Raw genomic sequence first — 18,260 nt, 5'->3', positions numbered from 1 at the left:
CGACACAACCTCTACCTTTTCTAAATCCCCACTTTTCTTCTCTTAAAACTTTGTCTACAGCACCTCTCAGTCTTAAAATTATCATATTACTAATTAATTTGCTACCTACAGAGAACAGACTAATGCCTCGATATTTACCACACTCACTCTTATCACCTTTCTTGTAAAGTAGCTTAGTTAAGGTTTTCCTAAAATCTTTAGGTACTTCCCCTTTTTCAAAAATCATATTCATAATCTTCAGTAACTTATCTCTAGCCTCATAACCATGTTACTTAAGAATGTCATTTACCACACTATCAGCACCTGGAGCCTTATTATTTCTTTTAGTCCTTTCAGTACTGTCGCTAATTCTTCCTCACAAAACAGATCTTCCTTCACATTTCTTTCTGATGCTGACTATCTTCTTTTTGTTCAATGTTTGATCAACACAGCGGCTAAGAACTTAAGGGCAGCGAAGGTTATAGTTTGCTCCAGAGTTTTAGATTCTCAGTTTTTTCTTTCAGTACTAACTGTTCAGTATAAAAAAGGATATTATTACTCTCTAAAAGGCCTAACTGATATAATGTGGTTTGGCCTCTTTTACCACAGTGCTACTGAAACAATTATCTACTATATAAGCCTGACCTTACAAATAAATAAATAAATTGCAGCAGAAAGCCGGCTGAGGTAGATGCAGCAGCACAGAACTGCGTCAGTTTCAAGGCTATAGATGTCTTGAGAGTCACCACTCCCTGAGCGCCTTGCAATATACTGGAAATAAATGGTCTGTTTATGAGAGCTTTGAATTTTGTTTCTGAGCATGATCTCTTTTTCATGTTTTCCATTCTCAAGTTGCTTAAAAGTGATTTTTGTTGCCCACTGGCTACCATATCATTATCTATACTGATTTACCAATACTATCTTATTTCTATTCATCAGGTATACAGACATTTCCATCATCAGTTACGGATAAATTACTGTCAGTTATAGATAGTTTCTAGAGGATTTTGGTGATGGCCAGTAGGTGGTTGGCGGTGAACGTCTATTGTGGAACTTTTGAAAGCTAGACGCCGATATTTAAGGTGTCACCAACTAATACATAACCTCGTGTAGTGTGTGCAGTCGTTTACTGTTTTTGTTTAATTTCATTATTGTTTGTACTCCACAGTGTTGTTTTAATTTCGCTAGAAAAAACATTAAAAGCATATATAATGAAGTGCAGAAAAAAAATGGGCTAAAAGCTTCATTTTTTTCAAAAACCAAGACTTTAAAATTACAGCAAGAAACATGTGTGTTCAAACTAACCATGTTATCATGATGGTCCCAGGGTGGAATACTCTATGGTTTTGGTACAGTCAACTTTTGTCACAATTTTGCTTAAATTCATACGTAAAAAAAGGAGATCATTAAAAGACCGGCGTATTAACTCATCAAACAAAAAAATGTCTCCAAAGTTTTAGCCCATGAATCTATATGGAGCAAAAGAATGACAGAAGAAAAGATTAGCCCATGAATCTATATGGAGCAAAAGAATGACAGAAGAAAAGATTAGCCCATGAATCTATATGGAGCAAAAGAACGACAGAAGAAAAGATTAGCCCATGAATCTATATGGAGCAAAAGAACGACAGAAGAAAAGATTAGCCCATGAATCTATATGGAGCAAAAGAACGACAGAAGAAAAGATAAGCCCATGAACCTATATGGAGCAAAAGAACGACAGAAGAAAAGATTAGCCAATTAATATATATTTATCAAAAGAACGACAGAAGAAAGATTAGCCCATGAACCTATATGGAGAAAAAGAACGACAGAAGAAAGATAAGCCCATGAATCTATATTGAGCACAAGACCGACAGAAGAAAAGAATAGACCAGGAATCTATATGGAGCAAAAGAACGACAAAAGAAAAGATTAGCCCATGAATCTATATGGAGCAAAAGAACGACAGAAGAAAAGATTAGCCCATGAATCTATATGGAGCAAAAGAACGACAGAAGAAAAGATTAGCCCATGAATATATATGGAGCAAAAGAACGACAGAAGAAAAGATTAGCCCATGAATCTATATGGAGCAAAAGAACGACAGAAGAAAAGATTAGCCCATGAATCTATATGGAGCAAAAGAACGACAGAAGAAAAGATTAGACCATCAATCTATATGGAGCAAAAGAACGACAGAAGAAAAGATTAGCCCATGAATCTATATGGAGCAAAAGAACGACAGAAGAAAATATTAGCCCATGAATCTATATGGAGCAAAAGAACGACAGAAGAAAAGATTAGCCCATGAATCTATATGGAGCAAAAGAACGACAGAAGAAAGATTAGCCCATGAATCTATATGGATCAAAATAACGACAGAAGAAAAGATTAGCCCATGAATCTATATGGAGCAAAAGAACGACAGAATAAAAGATTAGCCCATGAATCTATATGGAGCAAAAGAACGACAGAAGAAAAGATTAGCCCATGAATCTATATGGAGCAAAAGAAAGACAGAAGAAAAGATTAGCCCATGAATCTATATGGAGCAAAAGAACGACAGAAGAAAAGATTAGCCCATGAATCTATATGGAGCAAAAGAACGACAGAAGAAAAGAAAAGTGATGATTAAAATTGTCGAGAGTCACTTTTCAGAATCACAGATCCGACAATGAGACCTATATGCCTATTTGAATTATGCTACGAACACATTTCCAAATTGAAGTAAGAACTTTCATTTAGAAGAACGAAGTAAGATTGAGTCAGATGGAACTTTCATTTAAGTTTTTTTTTCTAGAAAAGAGGGGATACATAGACCAGAGATCCACCAACGACGAGACCATGAATGAACTTTGTATCTAAGCTATTTTCGCTAAAATTGTCCTTTTTTGTGCCTCCTCCTCAACACCTTGCTCTTTACGCCGAAGTTTAAGTTTTCTCCCAATTCTTTAAGAACGACTTCTGAAACACTACGTTCGTTTAATTGGAACAATGAGAAGCTTTTTTCAAAAGTACTAAAATACTTTAGTGTAAAGAGCAAGGTGTTGAGGAAGAGGCAACCCCCTTCATATACGGAATAATTTCTGTTCGTTTTAAGTTTCGATTTCGCTCCTTACTTTCTGTTAAAAAAAAAACTTGTTTTTTTTATTTAATCTCTAATCAAGAATCCAATACATTTCAATGGGAATAATCTCTGTTTCTTCTCAAAGTATGGTTTTCGTAAGCATAGATCTTATAACTCCCAACTTTATAAAAATCACAGATGTCCAGCAATTTGTTGACCCGGTCTAGCTTATAACTGCGTTTTAAGCCCCATTCTTAACTGGTGCTATAAGGTGTATAAGGATTACATACCTTAGGAAGCTGATAGCTGATTATTGGGAAGCAGAGTAAACTTGGCAATGTCTTAGTTCATGTTTAAGACGATTAGCAGAGAGCATGCCATCTCTCCTTCATCTGTCTTGCTATTAGTATAGATTATGAACCTCATCCTTAACTAGTGGGCAATTAATATGCGCAAATACACCAATTAAAACGGAACTACATTGAATTTTCGAAAGCTTTCAATGAGTCAAATCAAAAATTACTTCTAGGCAACAAAATTAAGCTAAAACTCAAAACGAGAAGACAAAATTTCAATTCGTGCGCTGTGCGATATGAAAATTTAAATGGTAGAATTAAAAGGCAGGTTTCACTTATGTCGATAAAAACACAAAAATAAGTTTATTATAATCCAGGTCGAAAACAGTTTCATCTGTCATTGACTAGTGGATCTAAGGGTGACTAGAGTCTCAAGAAGTGTATTTTCAACGCTCTCTATGTATTTTCGGCCAATGATCCTCCTATTACTGTGGTAGTGTTTAGCTAAACAGGACACAAGAACAATGAAAATAAAAAATAACCTTATTCAAATGATAAATTAATTAGTTCAAAGTATTTCACATATAACTGTATTCAATAACGGCATCGCAAAACTAAAAAGAAAAAAGAGGTTACTTTCCAAAAGTTCGGTGGAAAAACTTTCACTTTAATTTTATTGGTTAACGTCATTGAAGTATTTTTGCAAGCCGATCACATTATTCCATATGGATGTCAGAAAGGGAAGCCAGTTAGCCCCGCCTTTTAAAACCTGATTGGCTCTTCCCGTTTCTGTGTGAAATCTAATAATGAGTTCAGATGCAGAATATTTTGACAAAGTCCGCAAAGGATTTTGCTGCTATTTTCAAACTAAATTTCTTTTTCAAGATAGGCTATAAGGTCGTTAGAAAAACTTGTAATATTTTTCGAGCCAGTTTCTATAAAGAACCCTATCGGATTTCTTGAAAAATGCTCAAGTTGAAAATAGCAACGAAATACTCGAAGGATTTTTTCAAAGGCCTATGCATTTAAACTTAGCAGAAGCCATTAAAAAGATTGAAAATTTAAATTCCATGTGATTGATTCTTCTGTGTTAAATACAAGCAAGTCAAAAACGATAATTTTGCAGCCACAAGACATTGTACAAGTAGTCCCTCTGTTTCTCTATGATTAAGCCTACTATAAAATCTATCGACCGTATGATTCACTGAGAAAAACGACACTGTGCAGTTCTTTTGTTGCCAAACTTGCTCTTCTGTGTTGCCAGATAACACCATTTTTTGTCATCATCCTTTTTGCTGGTATACTTGCGCTTGACACACACAAAAGTTTCCGCGCCATTTTTGAAAGATATTTGTACTGAGCTTCACGTTCTTTCCACCACTTGAGAGGCTGCATTTCATCTAAACTCATTGGCTCTTCATTTTCATAACAATTAATTTCCGAACGTGCAATATTTTCCACAAAATTAGATGAATTTTCTTGTTTAAGCATTTCCGATTCAGGTGATGATTCCGGAAATATATCACCAAGCATTGTAGAAAGTCTGGTCTTTTTATCCCCATGAGAAGGTCGGGCGGAGTCACCAGTAGCTCCATTTTTTCGCACCAGTTTTGACAGTTCAGCTTTCAAAAGCTCTCGAATCTCCAGTTTCTCTTCAGCGGCAAAAAAGGGAAGAGATTTCAGTCTTGGGTCTAAATACATGGCAGTACGTAAAAAAAGTTGAGTCTGTTCACGACTGTATATAGTCGACAGATAAGATCTAACTAACAGCTTCGCCTCCGTTAGTACCTCTGAATCGCCTTCTTCAGCGTTAAAAGCTATATTTGTTACCTTATACAAGAAAGGTAGAATAATGCTTATGCAGGGAAAGTCACCCCCGTTCATGGTTTCCACGGAATCAGTTAACGGCTGTAAAATGTATACAATTGTATGAAGTGTGCTGAAATCTTCCCTTGTTAAGGATGGCTTTGAATTAAATTCTCGGGTAGCTATGCTCACAAGAAGATCCTGCAATTCAATACACCTTGTCATACCTTTGCATAATAAAGGGAATGGAACACTTTCCTTTAAGATCCAGTCACAGTCTTTGAGCTCATCCTGGTAAATGTTTACATATTTTGGATTTTGTGATATCAGATTTAGAAGCAGTTTTAATTTTGAATATGAAAAATCTATATTTACAACTTGCAACAATTCCTTGGAAGCAGATTGAAAAGCAGATATCAAGCAAGGAATACGAGGTATTTGCATTAAACGTATTGCTTCAGATAAAGTACTATAAATTCCCTCCGGCTCTTCAGGCATTGTGCAGCCGACAATCCTAGCAAAATTCAACTGAAGGTCTTTTAGCGCCTGGTTTATTAATTCAGCAACAATTTTGGGGCCATCACCTAAATTTACCTCCAATGTTTTGCAATACGACGATGAAACATTGCCATTACTATTTAAGTAGTTTAAAATGAGCCCAATATAATTTTGAGTCTTCTCAATATTGTTCCATGCTTCAATACTTAATGAAACTGATTGAGAATTGGACAAGTTGCTTAAGGTCTTCTTAAGAGTATCTTCGTACATTTTTGGTAAAACTTCTGTCCGCAGCGTGTCTAATTTCTTATCACTGAAGTCGGAATCAAGCATTTTCATTAGGCTTTGCATGCCCGTTCCTTCAAGAACGCTTAAAGGCAAGCAATCAGTGACAAGAGACTCAATTATCAGCAAGTTCATTTCCTGTTTCTGCACTCTATGCCCCTGTATATAAGAACTCCCTTCATCACTAGCAGTATTTAGCGTGCTTTGTTTTTTCTGTTTGTCATCAGTGCTGAGACGACCACACTTCCTCTTCATCGGAGTTGAAAAAGTTTTCCAGTTTTTAGCGCACACCTCTGTCCCAACTGGTAGCTCATATCGATGGTGCCGACGAAGATGAAATTGTAAGTTTGTTGTATTACCAGAATATAAAACTTCAGAATAACATAAGCGACAAACAGCACGCCGACGGTTTGGTTCATCTGAATCGCCATGAGCAGCCCATCCGAAATGATTCCACACGGCACTTTTTGCAGAGGTATTCTCAATTATTTTGATCCCAGCCGTCACCAAACCTGAAAACAACAGCAATTAAAGTATTTATAGAAAAACAATGGCTGCAGGAATTCAAAAGCCGTTATTGGCTTTTTAGTATTTGATTGTTATGACAATAACACAGTTTTCTGATGGAAGTAAACAGTGAAACAGAAATTTCAGTAGAACTATGGAAACGGAACACGTACCGAAATCAATCAAAAGATATTACGTGCATCTGATTTTTAAACTATATTCGAGTTGAAAGTTTGAAGGAGTGGAGAAGAAGGGGTCGAGATCATTTTAATTTTTGACGGGAGATAAATCAAAAGGCGCTATGTGTATCCACCTCATTGAAACACCATATCACCCAAAGCTCTATTATGAAAGAATTATCACATTTTTTTTTTTAATTTGGTCCAGAATATAAATAGCAAGCCAAAATCTTAATTCATAAGCAAAAAAAAAACAAAATATTACAAGTTTTCTTTCGATTTACCAGTAAAAAAAAAACGTCGATTAAAAACAAACTGAAATTAATTAAATAAAACTCTTTCCAAAAAAAGAAGCTTTTAAAGAAAATTGAAGAGTTATATTAAACCAAAGACTAGCAGACATTAGCCATATAATAACTCGAAACTTAAAACAAACCGAAATTACGATGAATGATCCATTCAAACTCGATACAAATAGAAATACCACATATAAGAATAGGGTTAATATCAACTAAACTTTCGAAAGTTCAGAGTGTAACTTTTAGTTACAAAAAACAAAATCTATATCAAATATTATCAAAAGCCACCGAGATACCCAAGGATGAATATTATTATATATTACACAACCAATCTACTTTCATTAGTTCTTTTCAGAAGTCTTGGTTATTATGGTGATTTTCTCTCTTTTTTTGTTGTTGCTGTTGATGTTCTGACAAATAAAAACAACACTGTTCAAAGTACTTATCATTTTCAATTCAATACAGATGACATTCCGGCAGTTTAGAGTTTTTGAGAGGGGGAAGGGGACATCATCCCTCTTAGATGTGAGCCTTGATTACTCTTTAGACATTATATTTGTTGTGTAGTTGTTGATGTTATGACAAATAAAAACACACCGATTGTTTGGAAGTTTCTGATTGTCTTTCGTTTAATATAGCTCTTCACTCTTCTTTGAAAAATTTGATTTTTCGGGCTTTTTTTTGTTAATTAATTGCTTTAAGGAACGGATTTCTCTGACAAATTAATTAAAAACTTTTCTTAATATCATAAAATACAAAATGTTTAAATACTTTTAGTTTTCAGAAAAGCATAAATGACGCTCTGGCGTTTAAAAGGCATAGGGAGGAGGGTGGTCCTACTCTTGTTTGTGGTAATTTCCGTTAGTTTTAGGTTTAGCTTGACTAAACATTGTAATTCCTTAAGTCATAATTGAACTTCCCCTTATCCCCCTTGTCATAATTCAACTTCCACTTCAAAATTACCTGAAAGTTTCAAATTAATGCCCTTGGCTTTTTATTAACCCCTAGTTCTTTCCAGTAACCTCACTTATTATGGTGATTTTCTTTTTGTTGTCGTTGAAGTTTTGGCAAATAAAAACCACACTGTTCAAAATACATATCGTTTTTAATGAAATGCAAAAGATATTTTAGCCGTTTAAAGGTTTCGAGAGGGAGAGAAGGGAATAGAAAGCACAATTTTTATTTGTATACTTTTGATTAGCCTTGGCTTCGAGATATCTTTTTTTGGCTGCGTTGCTGTTACGATAAACAAAAAGACACTGCTCAAAATAAAAATTGTTTTCAGTATAACGCAAATGACTCCTGTTTATGATTTATGTTCATTTTAGGTTGATGGTTGATGGTTGTTGGCCTGATTACACAGGCCAACAAGAAAATTTGTCTTTTGGTTTGGAAGAAATTTTTTTTGGAGGGGGGGGGAATTAGATTTTTAAGCGAATTCACGTTATTTTTGGGATGCTGAATACAAACATGAAATCAATTTTTTGGATCAGCTACATTTCTTGAGACACAGTGCTATTAACCCAAAATTAAGTTTATTATTAAATCAAACTATATACCAATAATGTAAAATTATATATAACTAATCTGCATTTTTATCTATTTGTAATATAATAATAATAATAATTTATTTGTAACCCACTTTTATACAAAACAAGCGGAGTAAAGTACACTAAAAAGAAAAAAAAATCAATCGAATACATAGAAACAAAGATAACTTAAACCTTAATCACTAACAAAAAAAACACACGGATAATATTATGGTTTGGGCCTAGGGACATATGTTTTGCAACAAACATAACTACTTTAAAAAAAATTATACTTAAAATATAGCAGCATTAACTGTGCTACTGCATTATAAACGTAATAAATATAGCATGAAATTTCCGTATTTCGATAGTGCAATCACAGCATAAACCGAATAACCATGTCTGTTTCTAACTAGTGCTGCTATCTAGCCACGCCTCTTGTAACTAGGTCCATTTAGTTCCAGACAGATTCAGTAGGGCGTTTAGCATTTACCTAGCGTTGCGTGTAATAGAGTGAGGGGTGACACTGAAGTTGGTTATAGTTAGTTCACACGGATGGGAAACGATTAGGGAAACTATCAAGGATCGACGGGAAACTGTTCACACTCATGGGAAAGTGTTCGAACGCACAAGACGTCATGAAGGGAAGCAAAAATTTCAATACAATATGAATGATTCAGACTCAGAAGATTTAGCCTTGGCAGCATTTTCAGTAGTTTTAGCTAGCTCCAGTTTGATAGAATATGTGGAATTAGTTAATAAATAAAAAAAAAAGAAAACGACATGCCCGCCCGCATGCCGTCATTTCCCATTTCAAGAAATTTCCTGCCATATTTGTTGTTTTTTCTTTGTGTTTTTATATTATTTGTGACAAGTGTCAAATGAATATTGATAATTCTCCACCATGGCTATAAGATTACGGGTCTGCGGATGGTTTAGTCTCGACATGGTTGTAACTTTTTAATATTTCGGCTTGGAATTCCCATGAAACCCATCGGGTTTCAAGGGGAAAAGTTGAAAAAAAAAAACCGATAGAAAGACATGAGGGTAAAACGATCAATTCTGAAAAGAATTCCTTTGAGGAATGATGGGAATCCCATCCGTGTGAACTAAATATTAGTTGGAGAGTTCTCGCCGTGGCGGTTAGGTGGATATGTCTCAGAAGCAATACTTGTTATCATGGGCGTAGGGAGGGGGCAGGGGGGGCAGCTGCCCCCCCCCTAGACCTTCAAATTTACATTATATATGGCTGAAAAAGCAGATGATTTGGAAAAAGTAGTTGATAAAACTCCATCACACTATCGACTGCCCCCCCCCTAGACAATATGCTCCCTAATGCTGCCTACGCCCATGCTTGTTATCATAGTATATTTTTTTTTGTAATCTTAAATCTGTTTCATGGGTCGATTTACTTTTATCGTGTCTATGTTTCAGAATTACAAAAACTAGTTCTAGTTCAAATAGAAGAATGTGTGAATCATCCTGATGTGTATGCATGTTGAAAGTCCAATTTTCAAGGAAATAAGAAACCAATTACTAACTTTATAAAGAAAATATAATCAGGCACTTTGGTGCCAAATCTGGTGAACAGGACAAAGCATGGGCACCAAATCTGTCTGTAAAAATTATGCAGAGCATTTGCGACGTTGGGCAGCAGGGAAAACAAAAATATCAAGTTTGATGTGCTGATGGTTTGGAGGGAACTGACAAACCATAGTAATGACTGCTACTTCTGTGTTGCAAATACTAATGGGATAGATAGAAACAACCACAATAAGTGTTATTATCCTGATTTGTCCTCTGCAAGACAACCAGCAGCTTACGATGATGACGTACCAATACCAGTATTTCATCAGCTACCAAAGCTCAGTGAGGAAGAATACTGCTACTCTGATGATTATTCTGATAACAATAATCGGGGTGACTGCGATTATGAGGGAATTTAATCATTTCCTCAACATTTAAACCGAATGACGTCGTTAGAGACCTCCAACTGTCAAAAAACCCTTTAGAATTACTTGCTTCCAGACTGAACGACAAATAATTACTGGAGCAATGAACCAAAATCACACTTTACTGTAAAAGAGAAAAAGGAATTTTGATCCTTTTTCAATCAAAACACAATCTTGTATTTTGTGATGACATTAAAGGCCTTCTAGGTAAAATGGGTATTCTAAAATATTCTCTGAATGACTGGCGCTTATTCATTGATAATTGTAAGCAATGCCTAAAATGTATTCTTTTACATAATTAATCAAAAAACTTTTTCTACAAAATAAGTTTTTCAAAGAAAAGTAAAGGACTCCATTAAAAAAAAAGAGCAAAAATAAAATCAAATAATCTACCAAACTTGAAACTACCACAAATTAGCATCGATAAATAAATGAAACCCAAAACGAACAGAAATTACAATAAATAACCGATTCAAACTCAAAACGAGCAGAAATTAAAATAAGTTGGGTGCAAAACTCTATGCCTTCACGTAGCAGAACAAAATTTGCACTTAACTGAAAAAATACAAATGAATATGCATTGTCAGTTTGATATACATATACTTCAATTTAGTAATCAAAATGTTAATATTATTTGATTTATTAAAGTTATAAAAGTAAAATAATTTATATTTTTTCAGTAAAGTGCAAATTTTGTTCTGGCCTTGGGAAGGCATAGGGGTTTTGTGCCCAACTTATTTTAATTTCTGCTCGTTTTGAGTTTCACTCGGTTATTTATTGTAATTTCTGTTCGTTTTGAGTTTCATTTATTTATCGGTGCTGATTTGTGGTAGTTTCATGGCTTAGTAGATTATTTTATTTTGCTCTTTTTTTGTTTAATGGAGTTTTCTTTGAAAAACTTATTTTATAGAAAAAGTTTTTTTAATTAATTTCTGTTCGTTTTATATTGACATAGTCTTTTCAGGGAAAAAAAAAATAATACTTTAAATCTTTTCGTTTTTTAAGACTTTATACTTTGGCCAGCTATTTATATGCTTGAGAAAAATTTTCAGCAATTTTTAACAACATACACTCTTTTAAAAATCTGGAAACAAATAGTAGTGTGTAATTTAGTTTAAGATCTCCTCTAGTTCACCTGAGATAGAAAACTTGATACCATTCGCAAAAAAGTCTGTTTACTTTCTATGATAGCTTGGATACACTTAAGCTTTTTTGATTGGGTTGAATTTTAAGAGCAGAAATAGCCCCGAAGTTTGAACATAATACCCTCAGTCGTTCTTGGGATACTGCTGAGATGCTTTATTGGGAATTAGCATTATCACAGTGCATTTTGATTTAATCTTAAGGTAACATTTAGTTTTTAAACATAATGGGCAAATGGGAGGGTTGGAGTGGAAGGGGGATTAATTGTCCTCCAGTCACTTTCGACTATTAAAAAGGGCATCAGCCAGCTCTGTTTTAAGACGAATAAGGCTTTTTCAAAGATCCCATGACGGCTCTCTTGATGCTAAGTGCCCTGGTCTAAACAACAACAACAACAAAAAATAATATATTATAGCCACATCAAACTTTCCTATAAGAATGTCAAGCTTTCCAATTACATTTGACTGTAAAAAGGGCACTAGGCTTTACGATTTCCAATTGAATGAGCTCTTTTGGAAGCGACAGCGCTTTCTAAAAATACCTTTTATGTCTCCAGGGCATAAATTACAGCGCATATCCTGAGTTCACTTTCAAATACCTAATCTCCAGAACTTTCTACTACGTTGAACAACATTACTATTTGAAAATTTTGATTAGATGTATTTGGAGGACTGGTGGGCGTGAGAGGGAGGTTTGTTACGCTCCAATCACTTTCGACTATTACAGATGGCACTAACCCTCTCAATTTCGAATTGAATGAGCCCCTTTTGAAGTTTTACAACTCTATCTATAAAATCTTATATGCCCCCAGGGCATAAAATACAACCTTTGCCCTTGGGGTTCTCGGGGGTTTGTCATCCTTAAATACATAATTTCCAGAACTTTCAACTATGTTGAACAAAATGACTATCTCTAAACTTTGATTGAATGTTTTTGGGGAAATGGTGGGCGTAAGAGGGGATTAATTACTCTACACTCACTTTCGACTATTAAAAAGGGCAATTTCAATTTCCAATCAAATAAGCCCTTTCTGAAATTTCTATAACAACTTTCGATATAAACTTTAATTCCCCCAGGGTATAACTTACAACCCTTGCAATGACGGCCCTGAGGGGGTATCATCCTAAAAGACCTGATTTCGAGAACTTTCAACTACGTTGAACGACATAAATATCTAAAAATGTTGACTGGATATGTTTGGGAAAATGGTTGGCATGAGTGATCGCTATCCAATCACTTTCAACTATTAAAAAAGGTACTAGCTCTTTCAATTTCCAATTGAATGAACCCTTTTGAAGTTTCTACGACAGCGCTTTAAATAAAAACTTTATATGCCCCCAGGGCATAACTTACGACCCTTGCCCTGAGGGCTGTGAGGGGAGGGGTTGTCATCCTGAAAGACCTAATTTCCGAAGCTTTCAACTACGTTGAATAAAATGGTGATCTAAAATTTTTGATTGGATGTGTTTGGGGAAAAGGTGGGCGTGAGAGGGGTGGGGGCTAGTCGCCCTCAAATGACTTTCGACTATTAAAAAGGGCACTAGCCCTTTGAATTTCAAATAAAATGAGCCCTTTTTAAAGTTTCTACGACAAAGATTTCAATAAAAACCTTATATGCCCCCAGGGCACAACTTATAATCCTTGCACTGAGGGTTGTGGGGGAGTCTCTGGGGAAAAGGTGGGCGTGAGAGGGGGGTTAGTTTCCCTCAAATCACTTTCAACTATTAAAAAGGGTACTAGCCCCCTTTGAATTTCAAATCAAATGAGCCCTTTTTCAAGTTTCTACGACAAAGATTTCAGTAAAAACCTTATCTCTATGTGTATCTATGTGTATTATCTCTATGTATGTCTTCTCTATGTGTGTGTCGTCTCTGGGTGTGTGTGTCGTCTCTTTTTGTGTTTTATCTCTGTGTGTGTGTCATATCGGTGTGTTTATCGTCTCGGTGTGTTCGTCGTCTGTCTATGTGTGTCTTACGTCTCTGTGAGTCGTTTCTGTGCGGGTGTCATATCTCTGTGTGTGTAGTGTCTGTGCGCGTGTCGTCTCTGTGTTCGTGTGATCTGTGTGTGTGTCGTCTCTTTGTGTGTATTGTCTGTGTGTGTGTGTCGTCTCTGTGTGTGTGTTCTCTCTGTGTGTGTGTCGTCTCTGGTTTATGTTAGGTTAGGTTAGGGGGTTAGTTGCCCTTTAATCACTTTCGACTATTAAAAACGGTACTAGCCCTTTGAATTTCAAATCGAATGAGCCCCTTTTCAAGCTTCTACGAAAAAGATTTCAATAAAAACCTTATATACCCCCAGGGCATAACTTATAATCCTTGCCCTAAGGGTTGTGGGGGAGTGTCCTCCTCAAAAATATGTTTTCTACCTGGAAATCAACTACGCTGAACAAAATGACTATCTCAAAAATTTTTATTGGATGTGTTGGGGGGAATGATGGGAGGGGAGGGGGGCTAGTTGCCCTTCAATCACTTTTGACTATTAAAAATTGCACTAGCCCTGTGAATTTCCAACTGAATGAGCTTTTTTGAAGTTTCTACGACAACGACTTCTTCAAAAACCTTATATGCCCCCAGGACATAACTTAAAACCCTTGCCCTGACAGCTGTGGGTGAGTGTCCTCCTCAAAACATATGTTCTATCTGGAAATCAACTACGCTGAACAAAATGGCTATCTCAAAATTTTGATTAGATGTGTTTGGTGGAATAATGGGCGTGGGGGGGGGCTAGTTTCCCTCCAATCACTTTCGAATATTAAAAAGGGTACTAGCCACTCCAAGTTTCAATCGAATGAGCCCTTTTCGAAGTTTCTACGACAACTCCTTCGATACGAAGTACCCGGGTATATAGAAAAAACCAAAAAAAAAAACATTGTGCCCACATCGTTCTTTACTTAGGCAGCGCTGGCGTGCTGCCCTATGATAGTACAAATTTGGATATGTAAAAAATGCTCATACGACGAAAATTGGTTTCCGACAAAAAAATAAAAGCGTTCTGAGCATCAGTGGGTGATTTGTGTGGACTTAATGATGGCAAACGCACGAACGTTAAATACAAATTGTAATTTTATATACGAATTATCATTATGTGTCACACAAATTGTAAATTGTCATTATATTTATATATGAAAAAATTTAATGTCCTGAATTTTTTAGGGTTTCCCTGAAATTTTTAGGATTTTCCTGATTTTCTCCAAATAAATATTGGTTTCTCTGAAACCTGCCCAAAATTATCATTCTTGAACAGACGAACGCGAAATACTAGTTGTCACTGTTAGTTTACGCAAATTGTCAAATTGTTAATGTGCCAATAATAATAATAATAAAAAAAAAATATCCCAGAATTTTTTAAGGTTTCCTTTTTTTAAATGTCTGTTTGTATTTGTATATAGAAACTGTCACTTTGTCCTTTGTCCCAATTGTCCTTTGTCAAATTGTCCTTTGACAGCGAAGTGGTTATACGAAAACTCCTTGTTTCTTGCGACTTTGGCATACTAGAGACAAGAAAAATTACTAGGTGAAAAACAAGTGGGCTCAGAAAAAATACAGATCCTGGGAAAAATATTACCACTAATGAGCTTTTTGTTGCACAAAAGTGAATCATCCTCCCTCCAGTGCATATTAAGCTCGGCTTCACGAAGCAGTTTGTAAAGGCTCTATATACGGAAGGATCATGTTTTGCAAAAATAAGAAGAATGATGCCTCACGTGGACCACAGAACAGATTAAAGCTGGAGTTTATAATCACCCACAAATTAGACAACTTATGGAAGATCCTGTCTCTGTAGGTCCCATGAACGAGGCTGAGCGAAAAGGAAAGATATTATTTGTTGAGGTCATAGACAATTTTTAGGTTAACCGCATTGCCGAAAGCTATGATACGCTGGTGAACGAGATGCTTATTGGTTTTAGAAATATTGGTTAAAACATGATCATTAAAGTTCACTGTTTACATAGTAACTTGAACTTTTTTCAAGAAGATTATGGTGCCACCGGTGAAAGAAAGGATGAAAGATTTCACCAATAATAAAGACTATTTTTGGATCACTACCAAGTAAGAGAGGATTTAAGATTGCTGCTCGAGTTTGTAAAGGTAATTTTCCAACAAAATAAATTCTAGACTGTCACCTAAGTGAAGCTTCCTAAGTTTCAAGTAGTTGTTTTTGCATTACTAAATGTTAAATATTAAATTAATATTAAACATTTTAGATTACAAATTATTAATATTAAATTTATAAATATACGTTATAAATATTAGATTAATATTTAAATAAATTAAAATAAATAAATTAGATATTAAATTAATAAATCAAAAAATAAGTTTAATAAATATTACATCAATAAATCTATAAACTAAATTTAATATTAAATTTAAAATTAATATATGACTGTGCATTTAGTTTAATTCCTATACTGATTTCTATGGTTTTTGTTTTGCTTATCGTCTTTAAAATAAAAATAATGGTTTAAAACTAATTGTTAATTTTTTCCATATGATACTTTGTTTTCATTTGTCTTATGCCGCATCAAATTCCCATATGTTAAAAATTGGAGCTTCTAGCCAAACACTAATGTTCTATTTGGATTCATCTCATTAAAGTACATATAAATCAGCACCAAAAGCCGCGGCAGTAAAAGCACTGTTGTCGTGTTCATTTTAATTTCTTTTCATTTTGGGCCTCATTTAAACATTAATATCAATTGGTTTGTTTTAAATTTGAATTATTGTATGACTTTATTTCTGCTCGTTTTTGGTTCAATATAATTCTTTATTTTTCTTTGAAAAACTAATTTTTGGAAAAAGGTTTTTAAATTTAGAATAGAATTAGTACTAAATAAACATTAAATGTAGTGCCTATTTGCACTTGCAAAAATTTTGATGGGAGCAGAACAAAAAAATTTAGAAAATGGACTCCAATAGTACTAATAAGCAATAAATTCTCCCCTAAAGCGCAATAAACGTTCTAATCAGCAGCTGAAACGTTCAGCAGTAGCCAGAAACGTTCTAATCAGCAGCTGCAGAACAATTGCTTGATCTTCCACACCCTAATTAACGTTTGACCGAACACAAATAACTGATAATTACGTTAGTTTGTTACAAAGTTTTAGGAAGATCAAAGAAATCAAAATAATTATCTAATAAAAAAGAAGTTCCTTTGAAAGATGTTATAAAAAAATTATACGAAGATTTTTCCAATAAAAAATCAGGTTTTCGATAATTCCAAACTGATTGAATATGTTACAATATTTGCCAGCTGCAGAACAATTGTTTGATCTTCCACGCCCTAATTAGCGTTTGACCAAACAAAAATAACTCATAATTACGTTAGTTTGTTACAAAGTTTTAGGAAGATCAAAGAAATCAAAATAATTATCTAATAAAAGAGAAGTTCCTATAAAAGATTTTATGAAAAAAAAAATATATATATGAAGATTTTTCCAATGAAAAATCAGGTTTTTGATAATTCCAAACTGATTGAATATGTTACAATATTTGCCATACCTTCATTTTTGCTTATTTACTAGTATATTCAACTAATGTAATTTAGCGGATTTCAATTAACGCAAATTCCGTTATATCGAAGGGCCGTTCTCAGCAAAACAAATGAAAATATAAAAGAAACTCAAATTAAAATAAAATATAAAAGAAATTAACATAAAAGAAACTCAAACTAAAATCCTTTAAAAAAACAATACTAGCATCCTTACTTCAGGGAACTTCAACCAGGACTCACTTCAGTTACCCTTACTCCATGTCTATCTACCTTAGTTCTGCCCTAGAGCGGATGATATACTATCTTTCAACAAGTGAAATGATACCATTTTTATACAATTCTGGAAAAGGGCTATACAGCTTTGCCTCTCACTAAGACTGTCTATTTTGGCTTTACTCCAATTAGCCATAGCTCTCAAGCTTTTCATCACAGTCCACCAAGTTGATTTTAACTCAAAAATTCCCTTTAATTCAAAAACAAATTCTACTTGTTGTTTGTATTTATGATGGAAAAGCAGAGTGGTCTTCGTCACTATAGTTATATAGTTATACAACTAATATAGTTATCACAATATATATTCTTATGTAGTTATCACAACACTTGCTGATTGACAACATCTCGCTTTTTATCGAAACAGAAACTCAAATAAGTGGATTCTGTATTTTTCACGTTTATTTTTACTATTCTACTCTTCTAGAGAGTCGGTACCCTAGTCACTTCCCTGGCTACGTCCTAGACTTTCAGAGTGCTTGAAATAAAAGCAAATATTCTCTTTTTAATTAGGCTATTTAAATTCGTGACTTGAGAAAAAAAAATACTCAATGAAATAAATGTTTTCGTACTGAGTATAGATTGATTGACTGAAGTGAGCATTGATGATTAACGGATAATGGGTTTGTTATTATTTTTATTTTATATTTTTATTTACCTCTTATTATTTACGAACACAAAGTTTTAGGAATATCAAAGAAATCGAAATAATTACCTAATAAAAGGGGAATAGCATACATCAAGATGTGGGAGAATACAGATTAAATCTAAAAGTTTGATTAAAAAACAGACCAGCACCTTGAAAAAGATATGACAATTTTTTACTTTCAAACCCTAACAAGCTTGAACTTAAAAAATAAAGGTCAAGACGAAATGAAAGTCAAAGTCAAACTGACTTTGAAAAAGTAAAAGCGTTTTTGATAGATTAACCGAAAACATTCACCCAATTTTTAAAACATAAGAGAATAAAGAAAACTGTTG

At 34.3% G+C, this 18,260-nt stretch overlaps 1 protein-coding gene and 1 long non-coding RNA gene across 6 annotated transcripts in view; both read right to left on the bottom strand.

Moving 5' to 3' along the window:
* LOC148945010 (uncharacterized) overlaps nt 1-18,260 on the bottom strand; it is a 540,330-nt gene that overhangs the window by 294,754 nt on the left and 227,316 nt on the right. The window lies entirely within an intron of this gene.
* Nucleotides 3,863-18,260, bottom strand: part of LOC148945014 (E3 SUMO-protein ligase ZBED1-like) — a 31,797-nt gene continuing 17,399 nt past the window's right edge. For all 5 annotated transcript variants that reach the window (XM_089099493.1, XM_089099489.1, XM_089099491.1 and 2 more), the window contains exon 5: nt 3,863-6,425. In XM_089099493.1, the coding sequence (XP_088955619.1) occupies nt 4,510-6,425 (1,916 nt within the window). In that variant the 3' untranslated portion in view covers nt 3,863-4,509. The remainder of the gene's footprint in view (nt 6,426-18,260) is intronic.

Source organism: Artemia sp. Qi Xiang Cuo, chromosome 13, assembly GCF_049724085.1.
Source record: "Artemia sp. Qi Xiang Cuo chromosome 13, ASM4972408v1, whole genome shotgun sequence".
Lineage (NCBI taxonomy): Eukaryota > Metazoa > Arthropoda > Branchiopoda > Anostraca > Artemiidae > Artemia > Artemia sp. Qi Xiang Cuo.
Note: the sequence above shows the minus strand (reverse complement) of the source record. Positions and strands in the feature narration are given on the sequence as shown.